The sequence below is a fragment of the Tauraco erythrolophus genome, chromosome 6, assembly GCF_009769465.1.
Source record: "Tauraco erythrolophus isolate bTauEry1 chromosome 6, bTauEry1.pri, whole genome shotgun sequence".
Classification (NCBI taxonomy): Eukaryota; Metazoa; Chordata; class Aves; order Musophagiformes; family Musophagidae; genus Tauraco; species Tauraco erythrolophus.
The window spans coordinates 59,383,096-59,407,174 of NC_141470.1; the positions used below are offsets into that span (position 1 = coordinate 59,383,096).

The window sequence follows — 24,079 nt, forward strand, 5'->3', positions numbered from 1 at the left end:
CACTTCTTCCCTCAAGACCTTAAGCCTACTTCTAGCCACACCATGCCAGGGAAGTATTTTCAACTGTACTTCAACATATACTTCAATCCAGCTTGCTAAACATAACTGAAAGCTCTATTAAAGCACAAGCTGGCATGCTTGACCCTCTACCATATCAAATTACTTAACCGAGCAAAAATATCTGGAAACATCTCCCGCCTTTGTGCCCATCACACCATTCACTCCAACAACTTGTACACTGGCTTATTATTTTATGCCAGGAATCAGATATCGGACATACAGAATGCTACAGCTGTTTGCTCACCTACAAAACACTCTGTTCACTTTGTAGTTACAAGCTCACAACAGCAGAACACACACTTGTGAGACATTAAGGTAACGTTAGCAGCAATATTCACAGAACAAAGCTGTCACTTGAAGAGACGGGTGCTTATGTTATATGGTCTTCCAAGGGAGAAAGGCAATTTGCTTTCAACTTTATCTCCTGAGCAAGCTTAGGTTCCAAGGACAAGTCCATCCAAAAGAGCAGATACCAAGCTTGGGAGAAGACCAACCTTGAACTAAGCTGTGAGGGACAACTTCCAAAAGGAAGAACTGAGCTTGTCCTGACAGCTAAATACTGCCTTCGGGTGAAAACTCAAATGCCACATAAGCTCAAAATTTAGGAAGTTGCTGAGAACAAATGACAAATGCAAAGCATAGCTTCGGCTTAAGCAACTCCAAGCAAGTGTTGCTGTACAAGCAGATGAGGAAGGGTTCACGACAAGTTCCGTCTCTGCAGCTGCTGTGGTAACAGGGGGAGGCTGAAAGACCTAGGCTGTTCCAGGAGTAACACCCCTATAAATAAACAGTTTAAATGATTTATTCTGATTTTAAAAACCACCTTTTGGTCTCCAAATAGGTTTGATCCATTTACTAAAGCAGGTTGCAGACTGGGCGAGAAAAGGAAAGAAACCAGAGCACTCTTTTCCTGCCAGAGGACGACTCAGAGGCCGCGTACCAGCAGGAACGCTCCTGAGCCAGACCCCGAGAGCTGCAAGCACGGGAAGCTCTCTGGAAAGCCAAAGGAGTAGGAGTAGGGAGTACTCGAAACGTGTCACGCGTAAAAAAAGGAATTACATCACGGGGAAAGCAGTTTTAAGCCATTTGTTTTACTCTGGTTTCTGATCGGCCTCGACGGGGGGATGGGACGCGGGAACCGAGCACGAAGGCGCGACTGTCACCGCCTCGCGCGCTTGAACCGCGCGCACACCGGCTTGACACGAGACCGACCCGCCCGCGGCGGAGCCGGAGAGAGAGCCGGCGGCGGACCGCGGGGCGCATGCCGACCGCCTCCGGCGAGCCAGCGGGAGAGAGAAGCGCCAGAGCGAGCGGGAGCAGCAGCCGGAGCGTCGACCCCGCGCTCCCCGCCGCCAGCGGGACGGAGGCGGCAGCTCCCGGGGGGAAGGGGCGGGGGCGCGCGGCGCGGGGCGGGCGCAGCCCCGCGCGCGGAGGGGCGTGGCGCGTGGGCGCCCTGCGCGTGGGGTAACGGCCGCCCGGCGCGCCGCGGCCGCCCGGCGGGGGAGGAGGCCGGGGTCAGCGCCGCGGGGAGCAGGGGGCGGTGAGGCCCGGGCCCGCGAAGCGCGACCCGAGGCGGCGGGTGAGGGGGCGGCCGGAAAGAGCGGCGCCTCCTGCGGGAAGGGAGGCGGCGGGGCTGGCTGCGGCGGGGCGAGGCCCCGGCAGGGCTGAGGGGAAGGGTGCAGGCCCCACCGGGGCAGGGGGACCGGGGGGCCTGGCCGAGGGGCCGCCAGCTCAGGCGGCAGAGGGGACCTGCGGCGGGGCCCCGCCTTACCTCCCCCGCGGTGGCGGCTCCTGCCTCGCCTGTGGGAGCGGCGCGGTGACCGAACCCCTCGCGCCGGACGCCGCTGCCCGCGGGTGGGGAGGCGGCGGCCTGGCTCGCCCCAGCCCCGCTCTCGCGGCCCGGCCCCGCCCCCTCTCTCGCCCCGCTGCCGCCATTGGCCCAGTCGCAGCCAGCCGGAAGGCCCCACCCCCTCCGGGACACGCAGCGGCCAATCCCCAGCGACCACCCCTCCGTCTTCGCTACCGGTCCTAAAAGAGGGCATGGCCGCTCCCCCATTGGCTGAGAGGCAACCCACGCCTTCAGCTTCCTACTGGCTCCCACGGCTCGCCATCTTCGACCTCCGGCTTTCTGATTGGTCTGCTCCCAAATCACGGGGGCACGTTGCCCGCCCGCTTGTCGCGTTTGGCAGCCGCCGAAGGAGACGGGATTGGCCGGGGGTTTGGGGTTGTCGTTTCTCATTGGCCGCCAGGCAGGAGGGGCTCCGTCTTCGCGCGCCGTGCCCGCGTGTCGCCGACGTGATGACGCACGGCGCGGCCTGGCTTGGTTCCCAAGATGGCGGCGCGCAGGGCGCGGGGGCAGCGCTGTCCTTAGAGGCTCGGCGCTCCGGTGGGGGCTCCTCTCCCGCGCGCGGCCTGTGAGTGCGCCCCGCCGGCGGCGGCGGCGGCCGCCCGCCCTCCGGGGCCGCCCGCTGGCCAGAGCCGTGGGCTGGGAAAGGGGGGGAAGGGAGCGGCGAGGCCGCGGCGGGGAGCGAGCGCCTCCCCGGGCTCCGGCAGCCTCGTCTGCGGCGGGCGGGCTGGGTCGGGGAGGAGCGGAACACCCAGCGTCCGCGCCGGTTTCGGGTCCGTAGGGGCCGGAGCTGGGCTCTCGATCGGCTGGTTCCTGTAAGGTAGGATGTAAAAGAGCCGGGATCGCGCTCCCGGAACCTTCCCTGTATCAATGGGGTGCGTGGAAAGGCAGAAGGAAAAACTTTCGTTGTTCCTTTCGGTCGTTGCTGTTTGGATTTGGATGCTTGGGGTGCTTCGTTTAGGATGTTTGTTTGTTTTTTTTTTTTCCCCCGATTTTGTGTTCGGAAATGCTTTCGCTGCTTTTAGAAGCGGGTCTCGTCGCTTCGGGCGGTTTTAGCGTTAATCGAGTTTTAAACTGTTTAGAGCGTTTAAAATAACTTCCGAGGAACGCCACCTGTAGCAGTTGCAGAAATAACGTTTTCTTGGTGAATACGATGAGAACGTGTGGTCGCGGTGCAGAGCTGTTTTGTTGGTCGCGGGGGTAGTTTTAACCGCCTTTGACTCTTTGCGACAGTGTTTGTGTTGATTCGTTGCTGACACCGTCAGTGTCGAAGGTTCTTTCAAAACCAGCGTGGAACAAACACAGACAGTTTACTTTATTCTGAAAAAGAGAAACTTGTTGAAGTTGAGTGAAATGCTTATTGCAGGCATAGTTTTCCTGGCAGTTCATGTCATCTTCTTTTTACAGAAGGGAAACGTCTAGAAAATTCAGAGCTTGATTTTTAAGAGTTTTGAGCCTTCCTCTGGCTGCTTTGCTTAGAGCAAATGCATTGCATCACATGTTAATCACTGTTTATTATGCAAACCTTTGGAGGTGATTGCAGTAATTTGTGCACAGTATCTGTAGTTTATTGAATTACCGTAAGAGCAGGTTTGTGCTTGAAAGAAATAGAGGCAGCAAGACAGTCTTCATTCTGTGTTTAAGTCGAGGCATGGCTGAACGTTGGTCATAACTCAGACACCAGAAAGCTGCCTGCAGAGCTTCGTGGTGTAAACATGCATACGTGACATGCTGGTTAAGTGTAATCAGCTGCCTTGTTTTGGGGATGGTTTTAGATGCCACCTTACCCTGCAGACTCACGTCAGTTGTTTTGATCTTGGTATGTGAAATAACGCTGCTTTCATTACCTTTTTTCTTCAAGTAGTACAAGCACAGACATTTTTAAAAAGCTTTTTGCTAAGTGATTGCTGCTGTCTTTCCACCCAGGGCTATTCGGGAGGCCAAGTGTGTTTAAATTGCCACTCAGGCTGACCTAATGAGTCATAGAATGGTTAGGGTTGGAAGGGACCTCAAAGATCATCTGTTTCCTGGTTGTGAATAGTGAGTCGATTTCCCCTACCGCTGCTCCCTAACTTTTCAAATCTTGCTGCTGCCGTCACTGATTTGTTTTTCCTTATTTTGTGGACAAAGTAGGTGAAAGTTGTTCTGCTGAGGAGTAGCAGATGTTGTGGATAATGCATTCTTGAAGCTTCTTTATTAACAAGCTAATAGCACACATAACCTGTTACTGTTTCTTTGAATTGAATTTGCAGTATATGGGGAGGATAAGGGCAAGGTTAAAAATTAATTGTCTTTGAGCATAGAAAAAGTCCCTTCCAACGCAAGGTTAAATAGTATTCCTCTTTACTCATCTTTGAGTGGGGAGGGGAAGTCCCCTCTGTTTTTAAAGAAATGTTTTTTGTCTTTTCTTAAAGGTTCTGAAGCAACTATCTAAAGACTTCCTTTTTGAAAACTTAAAAAGCAAGAACAATTCTGTCTTAATAAATGAAGGAGAACAAAGAAAATTCCAGCCCTTCTGTAAACTTGGCAAACCTGGACCACACAAAGCCATGTTGGTACTGGGATAAGAAGGATTTGGCACACACGCCGTCGCAGCTAGAAGGGCTTGATCCAGCTACTGAGGCGCGATACCGCAGGGAAGGAGCCAGATTCATATTCGATGTGGGAACACGTTTAGGGCTGTATCCTTTAAGCTCATGTTTGTGTGAAATGTCTTTATGAATGGGGATTTTACAAATAAAATGTACAAGAAATGTTATGTGCTTAATTAGCTGTTCAAGTGTTTCTTAATCATTAATCAAAAATCTTTTTGAGTTAACTTGCTCAGATCGTAGAATCACAGAATGGTTTGGGTTGGAAGGGACCTCAAAGATCATCTAGTTCCAACCTCCCTGCCCTGGGCAGGCACACCCTCCAGTACACCAGGTTGCCTTTTGATATAATGTGTTCCTACACAATTTTTATCGGTTCATTGGATAAACAAGGTTTCAACTGAACCATTTGGGTAATGGGGAAGTAAGATGATGCAGACTTGCCAACTAAGGATAACTTTTGGCGTTACCAGACTTGGTCTCTTACTAAACGAATCTGAGTAACTTCTCAAATTTTGAATTGTGCATTCATTCTTCTTTATATTTTGCCTCTGAGGCTTCTAACCTCTGCCTCCCACTCTTGACTTTTTTTCTTTTTGTTTAGTGTTTTGTTTGTTTAGATTGGGATTTACAAGTTTGTTTATTTTAGAAAATTCTCCCCACTGTCCCACTCTCTCTTAGACTGCCACTTAAAACTTTTTGCTTCCTATGTTCCTGTGCTTCTCTTAATCTCAGTTCTTTGTTGAATAAAACCTGGTGAAGGTGAAATTTTACTCTTTTCCTTAGAGAGCATGTTCAGATTTTATTTGTGTTTGTAGGTGTAAATAGTTAGTAACTTTCCTCCACACCAACACCTTAATGTGAAGTGATAGTTGTTCTGTTCCTCCATGTACCTACTGCTGCTTTTGACCCTCTCTGCAGCAGGTACGATTTAACACGTGGATAACCTTGTGTGGATCCTCGTATGAACACCATCAGGACTTTGCACACGTCCAGTAAATGCTTTAGGGTTCAACTGCATCTGGGCTGAATCGTCGTGTTTTCACAGCCTTAGGGAGTTTTGTAGCTTTTTTCCTAAAGCTCCTGTTTTACTTGCAGTCAGTGTTTTGTCACTGATTGCTGAACGGACAATTATTTGAGGTACTTGATACAGTAGAATGTGTCTTTTCCTGTGTGCCTGTTTGGTTTTAAGTTTGTTTTGCTCTGTTTGAAAGTCCTTAATGTGCACTGCAGACATTATGATACTCTAGCAACCGGAATAATTTATTTCCATCGATTCTATATGTTTCATTCCTTCAAACAATTCCCCAGATATGTAAGTATTTACAATATCGATGACTTACTACAGCGATTGCACTAGGCATGGACTGCTTGAAATGACGAAGTCAGTTGAATGCTACTGCTGGCCAGTGCTCTGAATGATGAAAAATAAGCATTTTATCTTTTAATCATTGCAGCTTAAAATACTCTGTTCTTGTTTACACATTTCTATTTATGCTTAGAAACACATTTTATTGACGTTGCAGTTATGTCTTGCTGATACTGTTCTTTAGAAAGAGTAACAGCTATAGTTCTGACATTCTTCTATTGACTAAAAGAAAAGAAGCAGCGTAGTACCATCTTAAAACTGCTTGACAGACAATGCTGAACCAACACAAGTTCTGCTTTGACTTGCTAACTTTGAAATCAAGTTGTGTAAAATGGACAGTTCTGAAAATTCTGTATTTTTCCTTTGAGGAAGTAAAAGTTTAAATTAACACTATAAGAAAATTAGAAATTAGTTTGCTTATTAAATCTTTCCTGGGACACTTCTACAGAATTGTTAATGGAAACTGACAGGGCTTTTGCAATGCCATACTGTATTGCATACCTACATGCAGACAACTTTTTGAAAGCACTTTCTTTTTTAGGTGACAGGAGCCTGCTGTCTCTTCCTGGCAGGAAAAGTTGAAGAAACACCTAAGAAATGTAAAGATATAATTAAAACAGCTCGTAGCTTGCTAAATGATGTACAGTTTGGACAGTTTGGAGATGATCCAAAGGTGAAAATACTCATGTTGAAATTGATTTTATCCTACATGTTCTCCAGCAAAGTGACACACGTTCATTAGAGCACTGGCTGATTTCCAGTTGTTCTATGTTCAGTATGCATTTATGGCTGGTTTGGGTAGTAAGTTCAGTTTTCAGGTAACTTAAAATAATTCTGGCTAATACAAGTAGCTTTGGGAGCCTACTGGTATAATTGTTTCTATAAAAAGTTTACATTTGATTTCATTTCAATTCTGATGTTATTTTGTAAATTAAAGTACTATTGAGTAATTCCGGTCAGAGCTAGAAATGTCATCAACATGTAAAATCATATTTGACATTCAAACGTCATTTTAGGAAACAATTAATAGCAACTCTTAAGTCATGTAAAAGAACTACATCTCAAAAGTGTTGAGAAGTTTCCTGTTTAGAGTATTTGACTTAGCAAAACTATACTTCTCTCAAAATTTGCTTATTCTAAATAGCAGAAGGATCTGAAACTTGGGAGAGAAATGTGGTGAGAGCTTACCTTTTTGTTGTGATATTGTGTGCTTGGCGCTTTCTGGTTCACTTCTTTCCTCCATGGAGGAAACAGAACTTTAAACACCACATCCTCTCTCCTGCCCTAATTAAAAGGGAAGAAAAGGTGTTTGTGTTTAAAATAATGTTTTAAATTGTAGAGGTTTCTGTTCTCCGTGGAGACAAACCCTAATCAAGCAAAAGCAAACAAACATGTTTGTTGGAGATGCTCTGTAGCCGTGCTTTATGCCCGCATAAAATATTTGTGAGTAAAAGAAGGAATAATATCGTGGTTACCTCGTTACATTCTCTAGGAAGAAGTGATGGTCCTTGAAAGAATCTTACTACAAACAATAAAGTTTGATTTGCAAGTGGAACACCCATACCAATTTCTTCTCAAGTATGCCAAACAACTCAAAGGTAAAATATTACAGGGTGAGCAAGTAATGCCTGTTACTAATTTTCGGAACTTATTTACATTAACAGTGCAAGAGCATTTTATTGGAAACTGTTTGTCCTTCCTAATAACCATATTTCTTACAACTTTTCTGATTGTTTTTCAGGAGACAAAAATAAAATTCAAAAGCTGGTTCAAATGGCATGGACGTTTGTCAATGACAGGTAAGGTACTTCTAGGAAACCGTTTGAAAGTGAAATAGTTACTGTTGCTGGCTTTATGCTGGGATTAGGTATTTCTCTGATAAATGCCTGTTACATTACATGTTTTCTTGATGGTGTTCATCAGGTTTTCTTTCCATCATTACCGTGATAGTTCCATTGAGCAGGGAATCTAGGATGAATATAGAAGTAGACCATGAAGACCTTTGCAGTTTTGTGGTAGTGATTTAATGCTGAATTAAAAAAAAGAAATTACTGTTTGAAAGGGCCAAATCAAAGTATAGATCTCCACAATAGAAGCTGGCTTCTTGCCCAAAGAAATCACTTCCCAATTCCATCATGTTGGTCAGCTCTTTTTTTTTTTTTTAAAGCAATATTTTGGTATAGTAAACTAGCCATTAAATTCACTGAGGAATACAGTTTTGAGCACTAGACTTAAAATTTCTTGAATAATGGATTTGCAACACAAGGATTACATCATTTAACAGGAGTGTGTGTAAGCACTTTTCATGTGTAGCGTGGCATTGGGGAAAAGAAAGCAAACAGAAGACAACTCGGTACACTTCAGTCTTGTTAAGGAGGATTCTACAGAGTTGGGCAATTTAATTCACTAAGGACAGTTAAATGTAATTTTTAATTTCCATAGCAAACTCTTAAGAAAGTGGAAGTGGCTGGCCTGACTATTCAGAAATGCTACATACGTTGCTTTTGGTCATACCTATAGCAGTAGAACACCATTAAAAAAGAGGTGTTTTTTTATTCAAATACCTAATTTGAAGTAGCCCAGTGTAAGTCCAAATTCTGTAGATATCACCTCATCTCTCTAAATCCATGTGAGCAAAAGGTTGCTCAGCATATTAGGATGTCAAGAGGCGTTTACTTCAGCTGCTGTCGCTCTGGCAGATGGTGATCTTACAGATGGAACAAAAATACAGCTTGAACGGCGCTGTTAAGTTTGTCAGGGAAAACTTCTGTTATGCATCCATCAAACTTTGGACACAACTGTACTTAGAATTAGATGTGTTTAATAATTCACGAAATTTAATAATTAAAGAAAATGCATTTCAGGAAATGCACTTCCATCCACTTCTGACTGGATGGTCGCACTCAAAGAGTTGTGGTCAATGGTTCAATGTCCAAGTGGAGGCCAGTGACAAGTGGTGTTCCTCGGGTGGGTACTGGGGCTGGTGCTGTTTAACATCTTTGTCGGCGACATGGACAGTGGGATCGAGTGCACCCTCAGCAAGTTTGCAGATGACACCAAGTTGTGTGGTGTTGTGGACATGCTGGAGGGAAGGGAAGCCATCCAGAGGGACCTTGACAGGCTGGAGAGGTGGGCCTGTGAGAACCTCATGAAGTTCAACAAGGCCAAGTGCAAGGTCCTGCGCGTGGATCGGGGCAATCCCAAGCACAAGTACAGGCTGGGCAGAGAATGGATTGAGAGCAGCCCTGAGGAAAAGGACTTGGGAGTGCTGGTGGATGAGAAGCTCAACATGAGCCAGCAATGTGCGCTGGCAGCTCAGAAAGCCAACTGTATCCTGGGCTGCATCCAAAGAAGTGTGGCCAGCAGGTTGAGGGAAGTGATTCTGCCCCTCTACTCTGCTCTTGTGAGACCCCACCTGGAATACTGTGTTCGGCTCTGGAGTCCCCAACACAAGAAGGACATGGACCTGTTGGAGCGAGTCCAGAGGAGGGCCACGAAGATGATCCGAGGGCTGGAGCACCTCTCCTATGAAGACAGGCTGAGAGATTTGGGGCTGTTCAGCCTGGAGAAGAGAAGGCTCTGGGGAGACCTAGCAGCCTTCCAGTACCTAAAGGCCTACAGAAAAGCTGAAGAGGGACTTTTTACAAGGGCGTGTAGTGATAGGACGAAGGGCAATGGCTTTAAACTGAAAGAGGGCAGATTTAGATTAGATAGAAGGAAGAAATTCTTCCCTCGGAGGGTGGTGAGGCACTGGAACAGGTTGCCCAGAGAAGTTGTGGCTGTCCCATCCCTGGAAGTGTCCAAGGCCAGGTTGGATGAGGCTTTGGGCAACCTGGTGTAGTAGAAGGTGTCCCTGCCCATTAAGGTCCCTTCCAACCCAAACCATTCTATGATTCCATGATTCTATGAAAACAGTAGAATGAAGCTGGAGTGTTTGTTTCAAATAATACTTATCTCTGTTCTTGAGAGACTGCCTTTTGCTAACTTAATAGATACCATATTAGAAGTGTATTTTCTAGAATCCTAGGAAAATAATTCTGTCCTTTACACCACAGGCTTTTAGAATAGGGGGTTCTGTTCTTATGGAGCTGCAGTACACCCTGCAAGTAAATGTCATGGAAGACAAAGAAATCAATACTTTAAGAGCTAGTTCTTGTGTCCTATTTTCTGTTTACAAATTCTGCCATTGGCCTTCAGTTACATGTAGCCCACTGGAGAGAAAATGGATTTAAACCACTGTCTAGGCTACTATTTTGATGCATTTTAGGACATAATAATTAATTCATTAGTGAATTCACAGAAACTTAGCTGGCTAGCTGGATCTGAAATTCTTTAAGGAGATCCAATGTTACAGAATCCATGGAGGAAAAAGATAGAAAAGAATCAAAGAGAGAACCGAATTTTGTAATTAAAAATTAGTGTCAGGAAACAGTAACTTTGACTATAGCAGGAACTTATTCAGTTAATACCAATAATATCAGTTGGTTTAGCATTAGCTTTAACAAATGATAGAATCGTAGAATCATAGAATGGTTAGAGTTGGAAGGACCTCAAAGGCTATTCAAGAGATAAGCTTTTACAGTTTTCCCAGCTTGACCTAAACCCTTCCATTGTGCTTGACAAGTTGCTTTACAAGTTCTTGTTGGCAGTTCTGTGAGGTTTTTTTAGTACTTGTTTACATTTTATTGGAAAACACTTGAAAACTCAAAAATCCAAATGCGGGTATCATTCCCTAACCAGCGTAATGCAGTGACAGCACACTTGTGTAGCAACGAACACTGTATTTAGTTAATGCTACAGGTGAGACTACAGTGGAATATACTTGGAATACAATCCTGTCTTTTCCCTCCCTTTCCACACCCATAAAGTTTTTTTATTTTTAAACTCCAAACTTGGTGTTCCTATGTGGTGTGTTGCTTCTGTAGGCTTATGCAGTCTGCATTATCTGTGTAAAATTGCCTTATTTCATGATAGCTGTAATGCAGAAACAGTTTGGTTTTGTAAACTCTTTTGTTTGACAAGGTTTTTAATTAAAATTGTCTGAGATGTTTAAGTGTGGCAGGATTTATACCCTGTTAAATATAGCTGTTGTACGTTGAAGTGTTGTACTTTGTCAGTCAGAATTACCTTCAGGGTTGTGTTTTGTTTTGTGGTTTTTTATGTTTCAGTCTCTGTACAACACTGTCACTGCAGTGGGAACCTGAGATCATAGCCGTTGCAGTGATGTACTTAGCAGGCCGTTTGTGTAAGTTCGAAATACAGGAATGGACATCAAAACCTATGTACAGACGATGGTGGGAGCAATTTGTCCAAGATGTTCCTGTTGATGTTCTGGAAGGTATGAAAAACATTTGCTGCAAACAGAGGAGTGTTCCCTTTAACTGTGTTATCTAGGTCATTGGTAAATGCAAATTGCTTTCCATCTGGGTTTTAGTCAAAATAATCGTGAGGACGTATGTGCTATGCCTTAACCAGGTTTTTAATTAAACTTGTAAGACTGGCTTAGTCTGGAAACATCTTTAGTTATCATGATTAGTCTTCTGGTCAATATTTGCTTTACTGATTGTTTAGTTTATAGCACAGCTAATTAGCTGCTAAATTGTGGTGTTGTGTGTGGGGTTTTGGTGTTTGGTTTTTTTTTTTTTAAAGTGATTCCTTTCTCCCCATTTTAAATAAGCAGCTCTACAAGCACTGGAACTATTGGAGCCTGGTTTCCAGTGGTTTTCTCATTGACAACTGACCTCTTTAACCAAATTATGCAAAGATTGCAATCACATTTTATGGTGTACCACAACTGAGGAACAAATTATGGGGGATGAATTCTGGGGTGTGTGTGGGCGAATTATGATAGGGCATGGATTATGGATTTTTTTCATCAGTACAGATATCTTAATACTATTCCCTTTTCGTGTATATATTGCTCATATTTACCTGCTACTTGTCCTCTTGAAAGAACCTCAGGAAGTTCATAAAATAAAGCAGGACCTCGCTTGACTCTTGTTAAGTAAATTGTGGTTATGTGGCCACTAATTTGTCTTTATTAAAGCTTTTACTAACTTACCTGGTACAAGTGTCAGACTAAGCATACTTGTAGTTTCATAAACTGCTTTATAAACCTTTAAAAACTGACGTTTGTCACAGCCTGGCGTTTGGTGCTAAGGAAGTCTTAAATGAAACAGTATGTGTTGCTGTTCAGGTGATTTAACTCTCAGGTGTTGCTCTTAGAACTTTTAGGTGAATACCATACAATTCTGGTGATTTCTTAAATGTTTACTTGCTCCGTTTGTGTCATGGCTTTTTCCAGAGTTGCTTTGGTTTCAGATAGCTCTCTGCCAAAGAGGGTTATAGAATGGGAATCTCTCCAGTTTCTGCTACTGCATCAGTGAATGCTCATTGAAGGAACTTATTTAAGTTTTCCAGAGAGGTTTTCTTTTCCTTGAGTGCTGCTCTTGCATCTGCTTGTCAGATGTTCTTACATGTTTTCTGACAGACCTTTATCTCCTAACATGTTGGAAGAATAATTTAGTACTAGTCCTTTACTTAGTTTCCTGAAACTTTTTTGACTGGCCTGACTAGATGTGTATGTTTTTAACATATCATCTTCCTTCAGTCCCTTTCTAACCATATTGCTATCCTGTTGTTATGCTGTTACCTGGCTCTCCAGCCACACAATAATGATGTATGGTATGCTAATACCAAGACACTACTACTTCTTCTTCTGGAGGGTGTGCCTGTATGTCTACATATTATTTATCATAGGCAGAAAAACTCAGAAATGCAAATATGAATTGAAAAAGTCTGCTTTTAAAAGATCAAATCTGTGGTCATTATAACAGCGAGTAATGTTTGCAGTGAATTTTTTTGAAGTTGATGTCCAATAAAAAGCTTAGTTGATTATTGTGTATTAAATGTACACTTGTACGTTATGGGTGTATAATCTTTTGGATATTCTTTTTTTTTTTAAAGACATCTGTCATCAGATCCTGGATCTATACTCACAGGGAAAACAGCAAATGCCTCATCATACTCCTCACCAGTTGCAGCAGCCACCATCTCTTCAATCTACACCCCAGGCACCTACGGTACAGCAACCACAGCAATCCCAGAGTTCAGAGCAATCACAGACTCAGCAGCAAAAAGAGTCACAACAGTCAGCGCAACAACAACAGCAGCAGCAGCAGCAACAGCAAACACAAGCACAGCAGTCTAAAAAGCCCTCTCCCCAGTCAAGTCCTCCTAGACAGATTAAAAGACCAGCAGTAAGTTTAACTTTAAACTCTAACTTGCATTTTATTTTCAGGCTGATCTGGTGTCCATTTGGTTTTAAGTCTGCAATGTGCATCAGACTTGTGTTTGCTTTAAGAATGAGCCTGGTAATTAATTTTGTAGGGTAGGCTTCCATTGGTTATATGTCAAGTGTGTTAGTGTAGAACAGCCTTTACAGTTTTGGCATAACACACTCTCATTTCACTTGGGGGAAAACCAGTGGAGTCGCTTTCTGAGTCAGCGTGAGCTATTAAGGTTCTAATTCTCTGTGGTTCTGTGCGATCAAAGCTTGTTGTTTTTGCTGTTAAGCAGGCTTCATTTAGGGAAGGTCTCTTGTGCCATACCTGAATGCAGAGATGTGCACAATGCTTCTGAAGATGTTATTTCACTTTCTGGTCTTTGATGACAAATTTAAGAGAATGGTGACTTCTCAAAGTATGTCAGAAATCTTACAAGTTTTTCACAATAATCCGGTAACAGTAGAAGCCCATAAATGCATCATACGTTAAAGTGTCACTTTGTATTATCACCTCATCATTGAAAATAAGAAAGCACATTGGCATTTGGGTAATATCACAAGTCCTCTGAGTGCTTTTCCACAGTCATCAAGTCCAAATGAAGCTTTCAGATCAAAATCTACACTTTTTGTGTGGGTTGTTTTTTTTCACTTGTAAGTTATCAAAAAAAAAAAAAAGTGTTAAAGTGTTACCCAAATCTTCTTGCATGTACTTAGTAAGAAGAGTGTTTTCAGAAGTAAAATCTTTGGAACAAGTCCATTTAGGAAGTAAATTTTATACAGTTTTTACAGGTTTTGCTCTAACATGTAATTAATGCATGCTCAAACCAGAGAACAGACATTGGGAGGGAATAATAATAGTATTAATAATAATAATAATACCTACCAAAAAAAACCCAAGAAGAAGCAACAAACGACAGAATGAAATGGAATTGGAAGAGTATAGCATCATCATGATAGCAGCCTCCCAAAAAAAGAGAAAAAATGCAACTCTCTAAAACCTTGGTCTTGTAGTTACAAGATATAGCCAACTCTAGAGGAAAAAATCTGCACTGAAAAGATATAGTTCTTGCACTGAATTTGAGAGTCGTTTGGGGTAGAAAGCTGATAAAATGTGTTAATTACCTTGAAAATGAGAGGACTCTTTATAGATAGTATGTATTTCTTTTCATGCTTTTTCTACCATCAGCACAAACTTAGCTTGGGCTGTCAGATGAGTAGTCAGGCAACTCTTTTCTTATTTTTCTTCAACAAAAATGCCTGGGACAGTTTGGCACATCAGAAACTGTAAATGACAATTTAGATTTTTCTGTGTGTGTCCATGTGATTGTAAGTTGTTATGAATGCTTGTTCATTCATGTAAAGGCTCTACCTTCACAGTGCTACTGATTTCATCCCATCCCATGTGTTAATGAACTACCTCATGGGAAAAAGTGCCTTTAGCATGAATAGTATCTGCTGTTGTTTAACAATCACCTCTGGTCAAGTCCTCAGAGCAACTTACCTTTTCTTGAAATTAGGAGTTTGAGGTCCACCACCTAATAATTAAGGACGTGAACAGTGCAGATAAAAAGGTAAGGCTTGGTACACTGCGGGCATCCAGAGCAAATATAAAGCAAAGGGTGACTCACAGGAGTAATTTTGTAGAAGAGCACAAGCAGCATGAATCTGAGAAAAGCAACTGTGGTGATCCAAAATCATTCTTTCTCCAGAAAGCAGTCTAGGAGAACAAGATGTGTAGTGTTTGAAAGATTTACTTGGTGCTTCTAAAATGTTCTTCAGTTAGATGTACCATAAACCTTCCTTAAAATGCTTGCCTCCATCTATAAATAGAGCTTTGCATGACTTCTCCTTTGGTTTGTACAGAACATAAATACACTTTGTTCCTGGAGGCCAGATTTTCCATTTACATGAACTCTTATGACTCCATTACTGTCTGCTGAGCCAAGATACTTTCAAGCAGCTGAGGCATTGGCCTATGACTTACAGACCCATAGCAGATTGTCTAAAGCATCTGCACATCCTCTGCATCTTTGGTGGTGAAGAGCACTTGAATGTTTGGTTGACTTCACTAAAAATATTCTGGTGAATCACTAGATGTAAATAGTATGTTTAGTTTAATTAAAGTAAAAATTGTTAGTGGGAACAACTTTAATGCATGTAGAAACTGCACTAAAAGAACAGTTCCATTGTGGTATGGATTGAGCTTATTCTGAAAGTGCTAAATAACAGGGTGCTGATAAATCAGTAATGTTGACCCTGGGATGTCATGACTGGAGCAATACAAACTACAATGCAGTAAAAGGACAAAAAAAAAGCTCATCTGTATTTTCACAGCTGCTGTTATTAGAGAAGCGATTTAAATTCTTACAGGCTTTGGTTTTGTTGCTTCTTGATTCTTTTTTTATTTTTTTTTAATTTTTTTTATTTCTTTAGCATAAATACAGTTTAAACTAATGTTTCTTTTCCTGTCACACAAGCTATTTGGCTCCAGTTGCTTTTTCTGTTCTAATGGTATATACCTTACTGACATGATTTTCTGAACATTGCTCTATGTTAACGAATGCACAATAACCGAATTGCTTGCCATTTGAAGTGATTAACTTCACAGAATGAGTGATTTTTGGAAATGTTGCAAGTAGTGGGGATTTGCTTCTGTTTGAAAGTGCAGGGAGATCTGATCTTGGCATTCAGTTTTACAGACAAGGAATTTAGTGCTAGAAAATCGAGAAAAAGGTACCGAAGTTAAAAGAAGGCAGCAGACAAGTCTGTGAGAGTCAAGTCACCAAGAGAAGTATGTGTGTTTGGAATGGGAAGGTGAAGATTGTCCTTAAAAAGTAGGAAAGTAGCTGGAAGGAAATGTCTATCAGAGGTAAAAATGAGGTAGTCTCAAGCAGGCCTTGGCTACCGTTGTGTTGAACAGCAGAAATCTTGAGAATACCAATCAGAATTAAGGAAAATTGTTCAAATTGGAGTGAAATGCAAGCCCATTCTTCTTGCAGAAAGTAAATGCAAGTCCATTCTTGCTGCAGAAAGTAAAGTGATGGGAACTGAGCAACAGTTGGTGAAGGTAAAGCCACTAGAGGTAAACAGTCCCTTCAAGAAACCCCTTTCATTCAAAAGACAGAGGAGCTATGTACCCTACCCCTGTGACTTTTATCATAAATTTTAAGTACGTTTGTAACTAAGCTTATTGTACTTAAAATTTCAGTTAGGGTTTTTGCTGTTCTCAAAGACCATCAACTAGCCATCTCAGTTGGCCTAAGCAAGCTGGAAGTATTTTTCTCACTCCCTTGTCTGTGATTCTTTAAAAAAAACAACACAACAAAACAACAAAAAAATCCCAAACAGAACCTTGTGATTGGAAGGATGATGCAAGGTTTTGTACATTTTGCTCAGTGTGCTTAAGTTTTTTTCTGGCATAACATTTGGCTTTTCTACAGTGCTATCCATCTCAAGGCTTCTGAAATGTTTTACACTGAGCAATGCTTTCACTGCACTCCTGTCTCGGTAAATAAAGCATAAAGGCCTGAAGTGATTTTGGCAAAGGTTGAATGACAGGTCAAAGCAGAATTAGGAACAGAGGCCAAGTCTCTTGCTTTCAGCTTAGTGAGCAGTGTACCAGACCATGGCGTTTGTGGATGATAAATAAATTAAACGAGATCTAATACTGAACAGTGAGAACAGCAGGAAATGCTGTATCTAAAATAGCCGCTATTTTTTCAGTCTGTTCTTTCTGCCAGTTAAGGTGGGCTTTCCCGGCATGATTTGACTTTGTTCAGTGTTTGTGTTGCACCTGCCTAAAGAGACTGGACATGATTAGCCTCCTAATAAAAAGTATAGGAACAAATAAAGGGTTTGTTCTGTCTCCTTTTACGGGAGGGAGGAGGAAACTCATTGAGTTGGAAACTGGTTCTGGTTTAGTCAGATCTGTACAAAAGTTCTTCAGCAGGCTGTAAGTTGTTTCCTGTTTTGCTTACTTGTTACCGTTTTAAAATGCTTTGTATTTTGCAGTGGTCTTATTTCTATCCTTTTATTTTTTTAACAGGCTGTATCTCCAAAAGAAGAAACAAAGACATCAGGTAAACGTTAACGTTTGATTCATACTGCTTTTGTTTTACTGTTTTAACAAGAGTAAGTATTTTGCTGACGTGTGCTTAGTTTGTTTGCTTACAGTCGTGGCAGTTCTAAACTATTCTGATCATAATAATACGTCTTTAAATATACTGTAACTATTTTAAAAACGTTCCTAAGTGCAAAACTTGAAAAACTGGAGTGTAACTGTGCCTTAACAGCCCCTTAATACAGTCTATTCAGTAGAAGTCTTGCTAAACTACTGAACTCTACAATTCTACAGTTCCATGCATCGTTTGGAGTAGATCTTCAGCAAGCTGTGGGAGTTGGAGCGACTGAAGATAATGATGTCATTAAATAGCTGCACTAATAATGTCCATTGATATTCAATGAGATTTGTAATCAGTTGTTGGTGTGACTGCCAGTAAAAGGCATTTTGTGTCAATATGTGTAGTCTAGGTTAAGAAATGCTTCACTGTAGTGATCACATCTAGTTCTTTTCATTGGTTTGGGTTTGGTTGGTTGGTTGTTATTTTCCCTTCATTCTGATTTGGAACAACGTCTTTTAGGATAGCTAGGATGTGATTCTGTAACCTTTTCCTAGGTAAGTTTGGTACTTCTCTCTCTTTGGCTCTGCAGATAGATTCCAGAGAGTTGTCCATTCTCCCTCCTCTCTCCTGTGCAATTGTCATTTTGTTTGGTTTCTAGACACATGTTCCTCTCGCAGAGCACAGTTCAGCTTCCCCTGAGATTTAACTATTTACAAGTTACAGTTCTGTGCTAGCAAACGTACGTGTGCTCATCTGCACATTCATAGTGTTATTGGGATGATTTGTCTCTAGTTATAAAATACATAGCTTGAATTTGTAGGCATGTGTTCTTTTGGAAGATGTATGATACTTGATGCCACTTCATTCATACAAAAGTCTTGATTTTGGTTTTCTTTATTAAACATACACAGTATATAGAATTTCCACTGTACTTTTGAATAGTGTAATATGATATGATAATCATTAGTGTGAGACTGGAGATGGACTTTGGAAAATATTGCAGAGCATTAGCTAATTAGGAACTTCCAATCGTTTTTTAGATCCACCACCACCATCTAAAATTCCTAAAATTGAAACTTCACATCCACCAATACCTCCTGCACATCCACCTCCAGGTAAGCTTTTATTTTCTAAAACACGTTTACTCTTGCAGTTAATTGCTTTGCTTTTCATTCAGATGGTGGTAGCAATGCTGGGGGAGAGGTTGTTGCCTTGATTAATCAGCTTGACAAGTAAAAGCTCCAAAGGGAATTTCATCTTAGTTGCACAGGCTTTTCCAGACAGAAGCAGAAGAGTTACGACGGAAACAAGACTATGCTAGGTGGACAAAGGGAAAACAAAGCTGTGACTGTTAAAAGTCCGAGAAGACTAAAATGAATTGTCACTAGCAGGCAAAAAGAGACTTAAGTTTTCAAAAGGATGGCAGATCCCATATTAATATTACTAGAGTAGGTTCCAACTAACCTATAGAAGTCCTTCATGTTACGTCTTTAGTACAGCAATTCTGCAGGTATGTAACTTCTACACAATAAGAGGGAATACTTTCTTTGCTACGTCCTAAAAGAGGACTTTCATCTGCTGGAGAACTTCAACTCTGCATGCATGCCTTATGCTTGCAAAATAAACTGTACAGTTGTAAAAATGTGCTTCCAGCACCTTGATGCATTAGCTGTCCTTCCAGTGACCCGTAAATATGACATAAATATTTTAGTGAGCATGGTACATAATGTAACTGTAAGATGACAGTTTCTAACAGGGAGAAAAACAGTGCTCTGAAATAGAATAGGACCATTTTTTTCCCATTTGTTAAAATCTAATTAAGTATGAAGGGGTTCTTTTAAACATCATATTCATCATTCCTTCAGCTGTTAAATCTTGAATGCATCTTGCATCCAGAACGATTCTGAAAATGAGCAAATGGGGAAACTATTGTCTTCTCCAATTCAGGAGCTAGAAGTCATTGGAATCATAGGTACCACAGCCAGCATACCCACCTTGCATGATCTAATTATGCAGCTGCCCTAGGGGACAATTTTGCTTTTAAAATTATGACTGCTTAGATAAGGTAAATCCTGTTCAGGCAGGTAACGAATCTGTTTCCCTTGTGATCTAATATTTTCCTCTTAGAATGTGTTTATACAAGCAAATAATTTCATAAGCATTGAAACATTTTAAGAACCATTCTTTAGAGGCCAACTCTTGTCTTTTGGGGCTCTGAGGAAAAATCAGGTGAAAACTGAGAATGTTTATTGATGAGCAGAAGTACTAGAAGGTGGATTCATCTCAAATTCCATTTAGTGTTACCAGTTTAGTGCATGCCACTGGAAATGACTGACCTGTATCTGCTTCTAAATAACTTTTCTTACTAAACGATGTTTTAGATATTTATATATGTACAAGCAAGATGGATGCCAAGATGCCCCAAACTCTTTTTTCTTGGGCATTTTAATACTGACTATAATGACCATGCAGAGATGTTGCCCTTAGGTCAGTCTTCTTATTGTGATGTTCCTTACTTTATAATGTCTGCATTAAGAGGAAAAAAAAATACTACTCTTACTTAAAGAGAAGACAGTTTAAAGCATGTTCTTCTCAGAAATGGACAAGTATAATTCTGTAAAATTCCGACCTTTTTATGAACTTCCCCAGACTGTCAGGTACTGAGGTCCCTGAAACTAATCAGTGGAACAAGGCTGATCAGTGTTCGTGTCTCAAGCAATCTATCTCACTTTCTTACTTACCCTCCAGTTTTCTTTTTCCTTTCATTTGGTAAACAAGTTTAGAACTGAGCGTTAAAAGACTTAAGACTTTGGCCTGTATTTTGAAATAGTATTTCCTAACATGAGAGGCAAGTGAAGTGCAGAGGTAATCAATCCCAGGCCACCTCCTGGAGTATAAAAGAGGTAGAAGGAAGGCCTGGACTAAAGAAGATGGAAGCACTGATCAAAAGATTTGTGGTATCTTGGGTCCCATGACTTTTTAAATGTGCTAGTTGTGATTCTGTCCATCCAGTCTGCTAATTTCTGCTGATTGTAGAACAATATTTAAATGATAAGAAAATAGTAATAAGAATGGAAGATGTATTTAACTTCTAGAATGGGAAAAGCTGAACTTGGAGCTTTGTTACGTGGCTTAGTTATTTTCTAGTGATATAAGAAGGTCTGACTGGATAGCATATGGCATTCAGAGACTTAGAGAATTGAGTCCTTTTGATATGCTAACTGGAAGAAAAATACAAAGTATTCAGAAGCTGTTATTGCCACTATCCTTCAAAAAAAATAATGACATTTTCTTTTCCAGAGCGCAAGCCTCCTTTGACAACTGCAGTCGCAATGGGAGAAGCAGAGCAATCTACTACTGTGGACTCAGTAGATATGCCAAAGGTCCAGATTCCTCCGCCCGCTCATCCTGCCCCAGTACATCAACCTCCACCTCTGCCACATCGTCCCCCACCCCCACCCCCCACCAGTTACATTACAGGGATGTCTACCACAAATTCTTATATGTCAGGGGAGGGTTATCAAAGTCTTCAGTCAATGATGAAAACAGAAGGACCAACTTATGGAGCTTTACCACCAGCCTATGGACCACCAACTCATCTTCCATATCATCCTCATGTCTACCCTCCCAACCCTCCACCACCAGTTCCACCTCCACCCCCTACTTCATTCCCCCCACCCAATATTCCACCTCCTACTCCTGGATATCCTCCTCCACCTACATACAACCCTAATTTCCCACCTCCAAGACTGCCTCCAACTCATGCAGTACCACCTCATCCACCTCCAGGGCTGGGAATGCCACCAGCTAGTTACCCCCCACCTGCAGTTCCCCCAGGTGGACAGCCACCTGTACCACCTCCAATTCCACCCCCTGGTATGCCACCTGTAGCAGGACTTGGACGTGCTACATGGATGAGATAGCATGAGATAATTTGCACGATACCCCTTTGTGTTGACTAGGCAGGAGTAGCTAGCCAAAACCTACTTTGTAAAGATGGAGGGTAATTTGAGTAACTTAGATGAAGAAATGAGGTGGTGAAATGAAAATTTAGCTGATCTGTTTGCAGTATTGTTTATGGTGAGTTATATAGGCTTCTAGATTTTAATCAGCTTTGCAGTATCTATTCTAACTTTATACGTTTGACTTAAGTTTAAATTGTCTTGAGTTACTCCAGCACTGGATTACTTTGTACTAGCAAAACCAGCCATATTGGCTCAATTATATCAGTAAGAAGAAAATTTCCTTCTAGAAAACAGTGCCTATTTTTGATTATCAAAATAGCTAGATACCACGAAATTTGATCTATAGTTAAGAAACTTCATTTTTAGTAATAATTAAAACAACACGATGTCAAGCATAAGAGCTACTTTATTTAAGAGAGATTCTGAATGCTAGCTGACTGGAATCATTTTGAGGTGTTTGCCTTGCTGATATTTTTGTTTTGGAATGTACTGGTATCTTAAAGTATTGTATGTTTACACCTATTTGGAAAGTCCTGTACATAATATATATATTTTCTAAGTGTGAAAGTCTGAATGTAACAACCTACTGTGATGTACATTCTGGTTATAAATGGGACTACTTCGTTCACATCTACCCAAATAAAATCAGTTCCGAATTTAGTGTATTTCCAGGTTTTTCATATTAGTTCAGAATTCCTAACTATGGTACTTACTGCAAGGTATTTCAGCAGTGGTCTCCCGAATCTTATTCATCAGTTTATTTAAAAAGAATGTATTTTATTTTATTCAACTAGAAGTATACACTATCACAATCAATCTCTCACTTCGTTTTTACTAAAATATTTCAAATGAATGTTTTACACACATTATCAAAAAAAATCTGTACTGTTACTTTCCCTCCCCAAAAAAGCCAGAGTGGTTCAATAATAGGTAAAAACGCGTGCTAAGGTCTAAAGAATTTTGCTATATACACAACAGCAGGTGCTAACTTTTCCAGTTCTTTGTAAATCATGTACAGAAAATAGAGCAGGGCTGTAAGATCACAGGTTTAACAGAAATCAAACTTTAAACTGATTTCTAAAGCAGCACAAATAGACTTTCCCCACATTATGAAAAATATACAATTTTATCACTTTACAGTCATGCACTTTGAAAAAGATCAGTAGTACTCTTCCCCCACGGTTTCTAAAAAGATAAAAGGTCACTTTAACACTGATTTCTTTTAATATCTAATATTTGGATAAAAATGTGCCATTCTCAAACAAGGTTGTGCTCAGCAGTCTTGTTGAGGTGCAAAGAGCCAACTGAAGCTGGTTACACCGCAGCATTTCAGAAACTTTTAGGGAAATGCCATTCACTTCAGTCACTCCAACAAAAGTCAAGGATGTCATTTTACTTCCCTTAAGCAAGCAAAGTCCATTTGTAAACAGTGGATGCTTTCTTTGCCAGAGGATTGCAGAACCCAGGGCTTCAATCTTGAGGAAATTAACTTGGACTATTGCCCCAAATACATCAATTTAATGGCTGCTATTTCAAGGGATGCTCCCCTCCAACTTCATGTACAAAGCTCAGGTAGTTTCACTGAAGACTTAGCGCATAGGTAAGTGAATTTAAATATGCATAAAAAACATCTTTTTAGACAGCTGAGAATTCAGCACCCAAGTCATCCTGTGAAGTCGTTGAGTGTCATTTTACCCCAGGAAGACACTTTATAGCTCAAATGGAGCTAAGTATGAAGAGTAGCAAGCCTAAAACCCCCCAACAGTAACACCTCAATGTACAGCACTGTCGCGTTCTTCTGCAAAATCAATGATGCACATCTTGCATTGACGATTTATGCCGCCAAATAGAATCTTAAAAAATGGGATATACGCTCAGGGTATCGAGACTGTTCAGCTGAACTACTGGCTACCCTGTAAACTGTCTCTTCAAGATTTGCAGCACTAATGGACCTCAATTGCAGCACTGCTTCCCTCGTAGGCGAGATCTGCAGGTGGAAGAAAACAAGCTTTGCTTGAAGTCATTGAACAGATTTTGAGAGATTTGATAGCAGGGAATATTTGAATGAGAATTACATAGCTCGTAAGGCTACTAATCTGATCAGCATAGTTCCTGTCTTCTTGAGAGGACCTGTTAGTCTAACGTACTTCTAAAACAGCAAGCATGTCATCAACACAATTAACTCTCTACAAGTGCTGGCGACATTTGCATTGCTTTAGTTAAAATTTGCTGACATAAATTAACCTTGTTCCCAATATGCTTAAATTCTCTGCTTAATCCAGTGATTAGATGCCACCAAAATTAAAATGGGCTTCCAAGCAGATAGATTAAAGTAACCCTGTGTTGGAGATTAGATGTTAAGGAAGAACGACGCCCGTGCTTCACATCACCTTTTCTGGTATGAAAATCTCAAGGTATGAATCATACAGGAGGAAGACAAGTAATCAATGGTGGCTAGAAACCAGAGGTCAAAACAAAAAGCAAAGACGAGGAAATCTGGAATTCTCTAAAGATGCTATATTTAAAGGAGCCTGTCAGACTCTAGAATGGATTTTTCCAGACTACACTGGATGTAAGTATTATGAGCTAGCTCAGCGTTCGCTGATTGAGCAGTAGTAAGAAATAAACTACTGGTGAGTGTGTGAGAGTGCGTGTGTGCTTTGGGGTGGTACTTGTGTTTTTTTTTAAAAAAATAACCTACTCATCTTGACATATTTTATTTCTGCAGTGAATACTGAAGTGGTGTAGTTTTACCAGTTACTATGTATTTTGGTTGTATTCCTCTGTATTTCACTCGTTACAGATCTCAGCTCTGACACTGCGAGCTCTTTACCCCTGCAGC

At 41.4% G+C, this 24,079-nt stretch overlaps 2 protein-coding genes across 5 annotated transcripts in view; one reads left to right on the top strand and one right to left on the bottom strand.

The window, feature by feature from the left end:
- Nucleotides 1-1,875, bottom strand: part of SETD3 (SET domain containing 3, actin N3(tau)-histidine methyltransferase) — a 62,292-nt gene extending 60,417 nt beyond the window's left edge. The window contains exon 1 of the mRNA XM_086613681.1: nt 1,832-1,875. The gene's annotated coding sequence lies outside the window, so the exon portion shown is untranslated. The remainder of the gene's footprint in view (nt 1-1,831) is intronic.
- Nucleotides 1,876-2,392: 517 nt separating this feature from the next.
- On the top strand, nt 2,393-21,882 carry CCNK (cyclin K). 4 transcript variants are annotated; one of them, XM_086613212.1, is made up of 12 exons: nt 2,393-2,474; nt 4,321-4,587; nt 5,731-5,812; nt 6,408-6,539; nt 7,359-7,464; nt 7,608-7,665; nt 11,035-11,204; nt 12,833-13,125; nt 14,669-14,722; nt 17,197-17,230; nt 18,313-18,387; nt 20,573-21,882. In XM_086613212.1, the coding sequence occupies exons 2-12, from the start codon at nt 4,391-4,393 to the stop codon at nt 21,193-21,195; spliced, it is 1,824 nt and encodes a 607-aa protein (XP_086469338.1). In that variant the 5' UTR covers nt 2,393-2,474; nt 4,321-4,390; the 3' UTR covers nt 21,196-21,882. The 4 variants fall into 4 exon arrangements, with proteins under 4 accessions (XP_086469338.1, XP_086469342.1, XP_086469340.1 ...); XM_086613214.1 differs by having other exon boundaries at nt 2,427-2,446; XM_086613215.1 differs by lacking the exon at nt 2,393-2,474 and adding an exon at nt 2,685-2,726.
- Nucleotides 21,883-24,079: the final 2,197 nt, after the last annotated feature.

Bases quoted from the DNA above. Each gene is read 5' to 3' on its own strand.
- CCNK (XM_086613212.1), top strand. From the start codon at position 4,391: ATGAAGGAGAACAAAGAAAATTCCAGCCCTTCTGTAAACTTGGCAAAC. The intron at 13,126-14,668 runs GTAAGTTTAACT...TCTTGAAATTAG, and splicing joins GACAGATTAAAAGACCAGCA to GAGTTTGAGGTCCACCACCT. The intron at 18,388-20,572 runs GTAAGCTTTTAT...TTTCTTTTCCAG, and splicing joins TCCTGCACATCCACCTCCAG to AGCGCAAGCCTCCTTTGACA.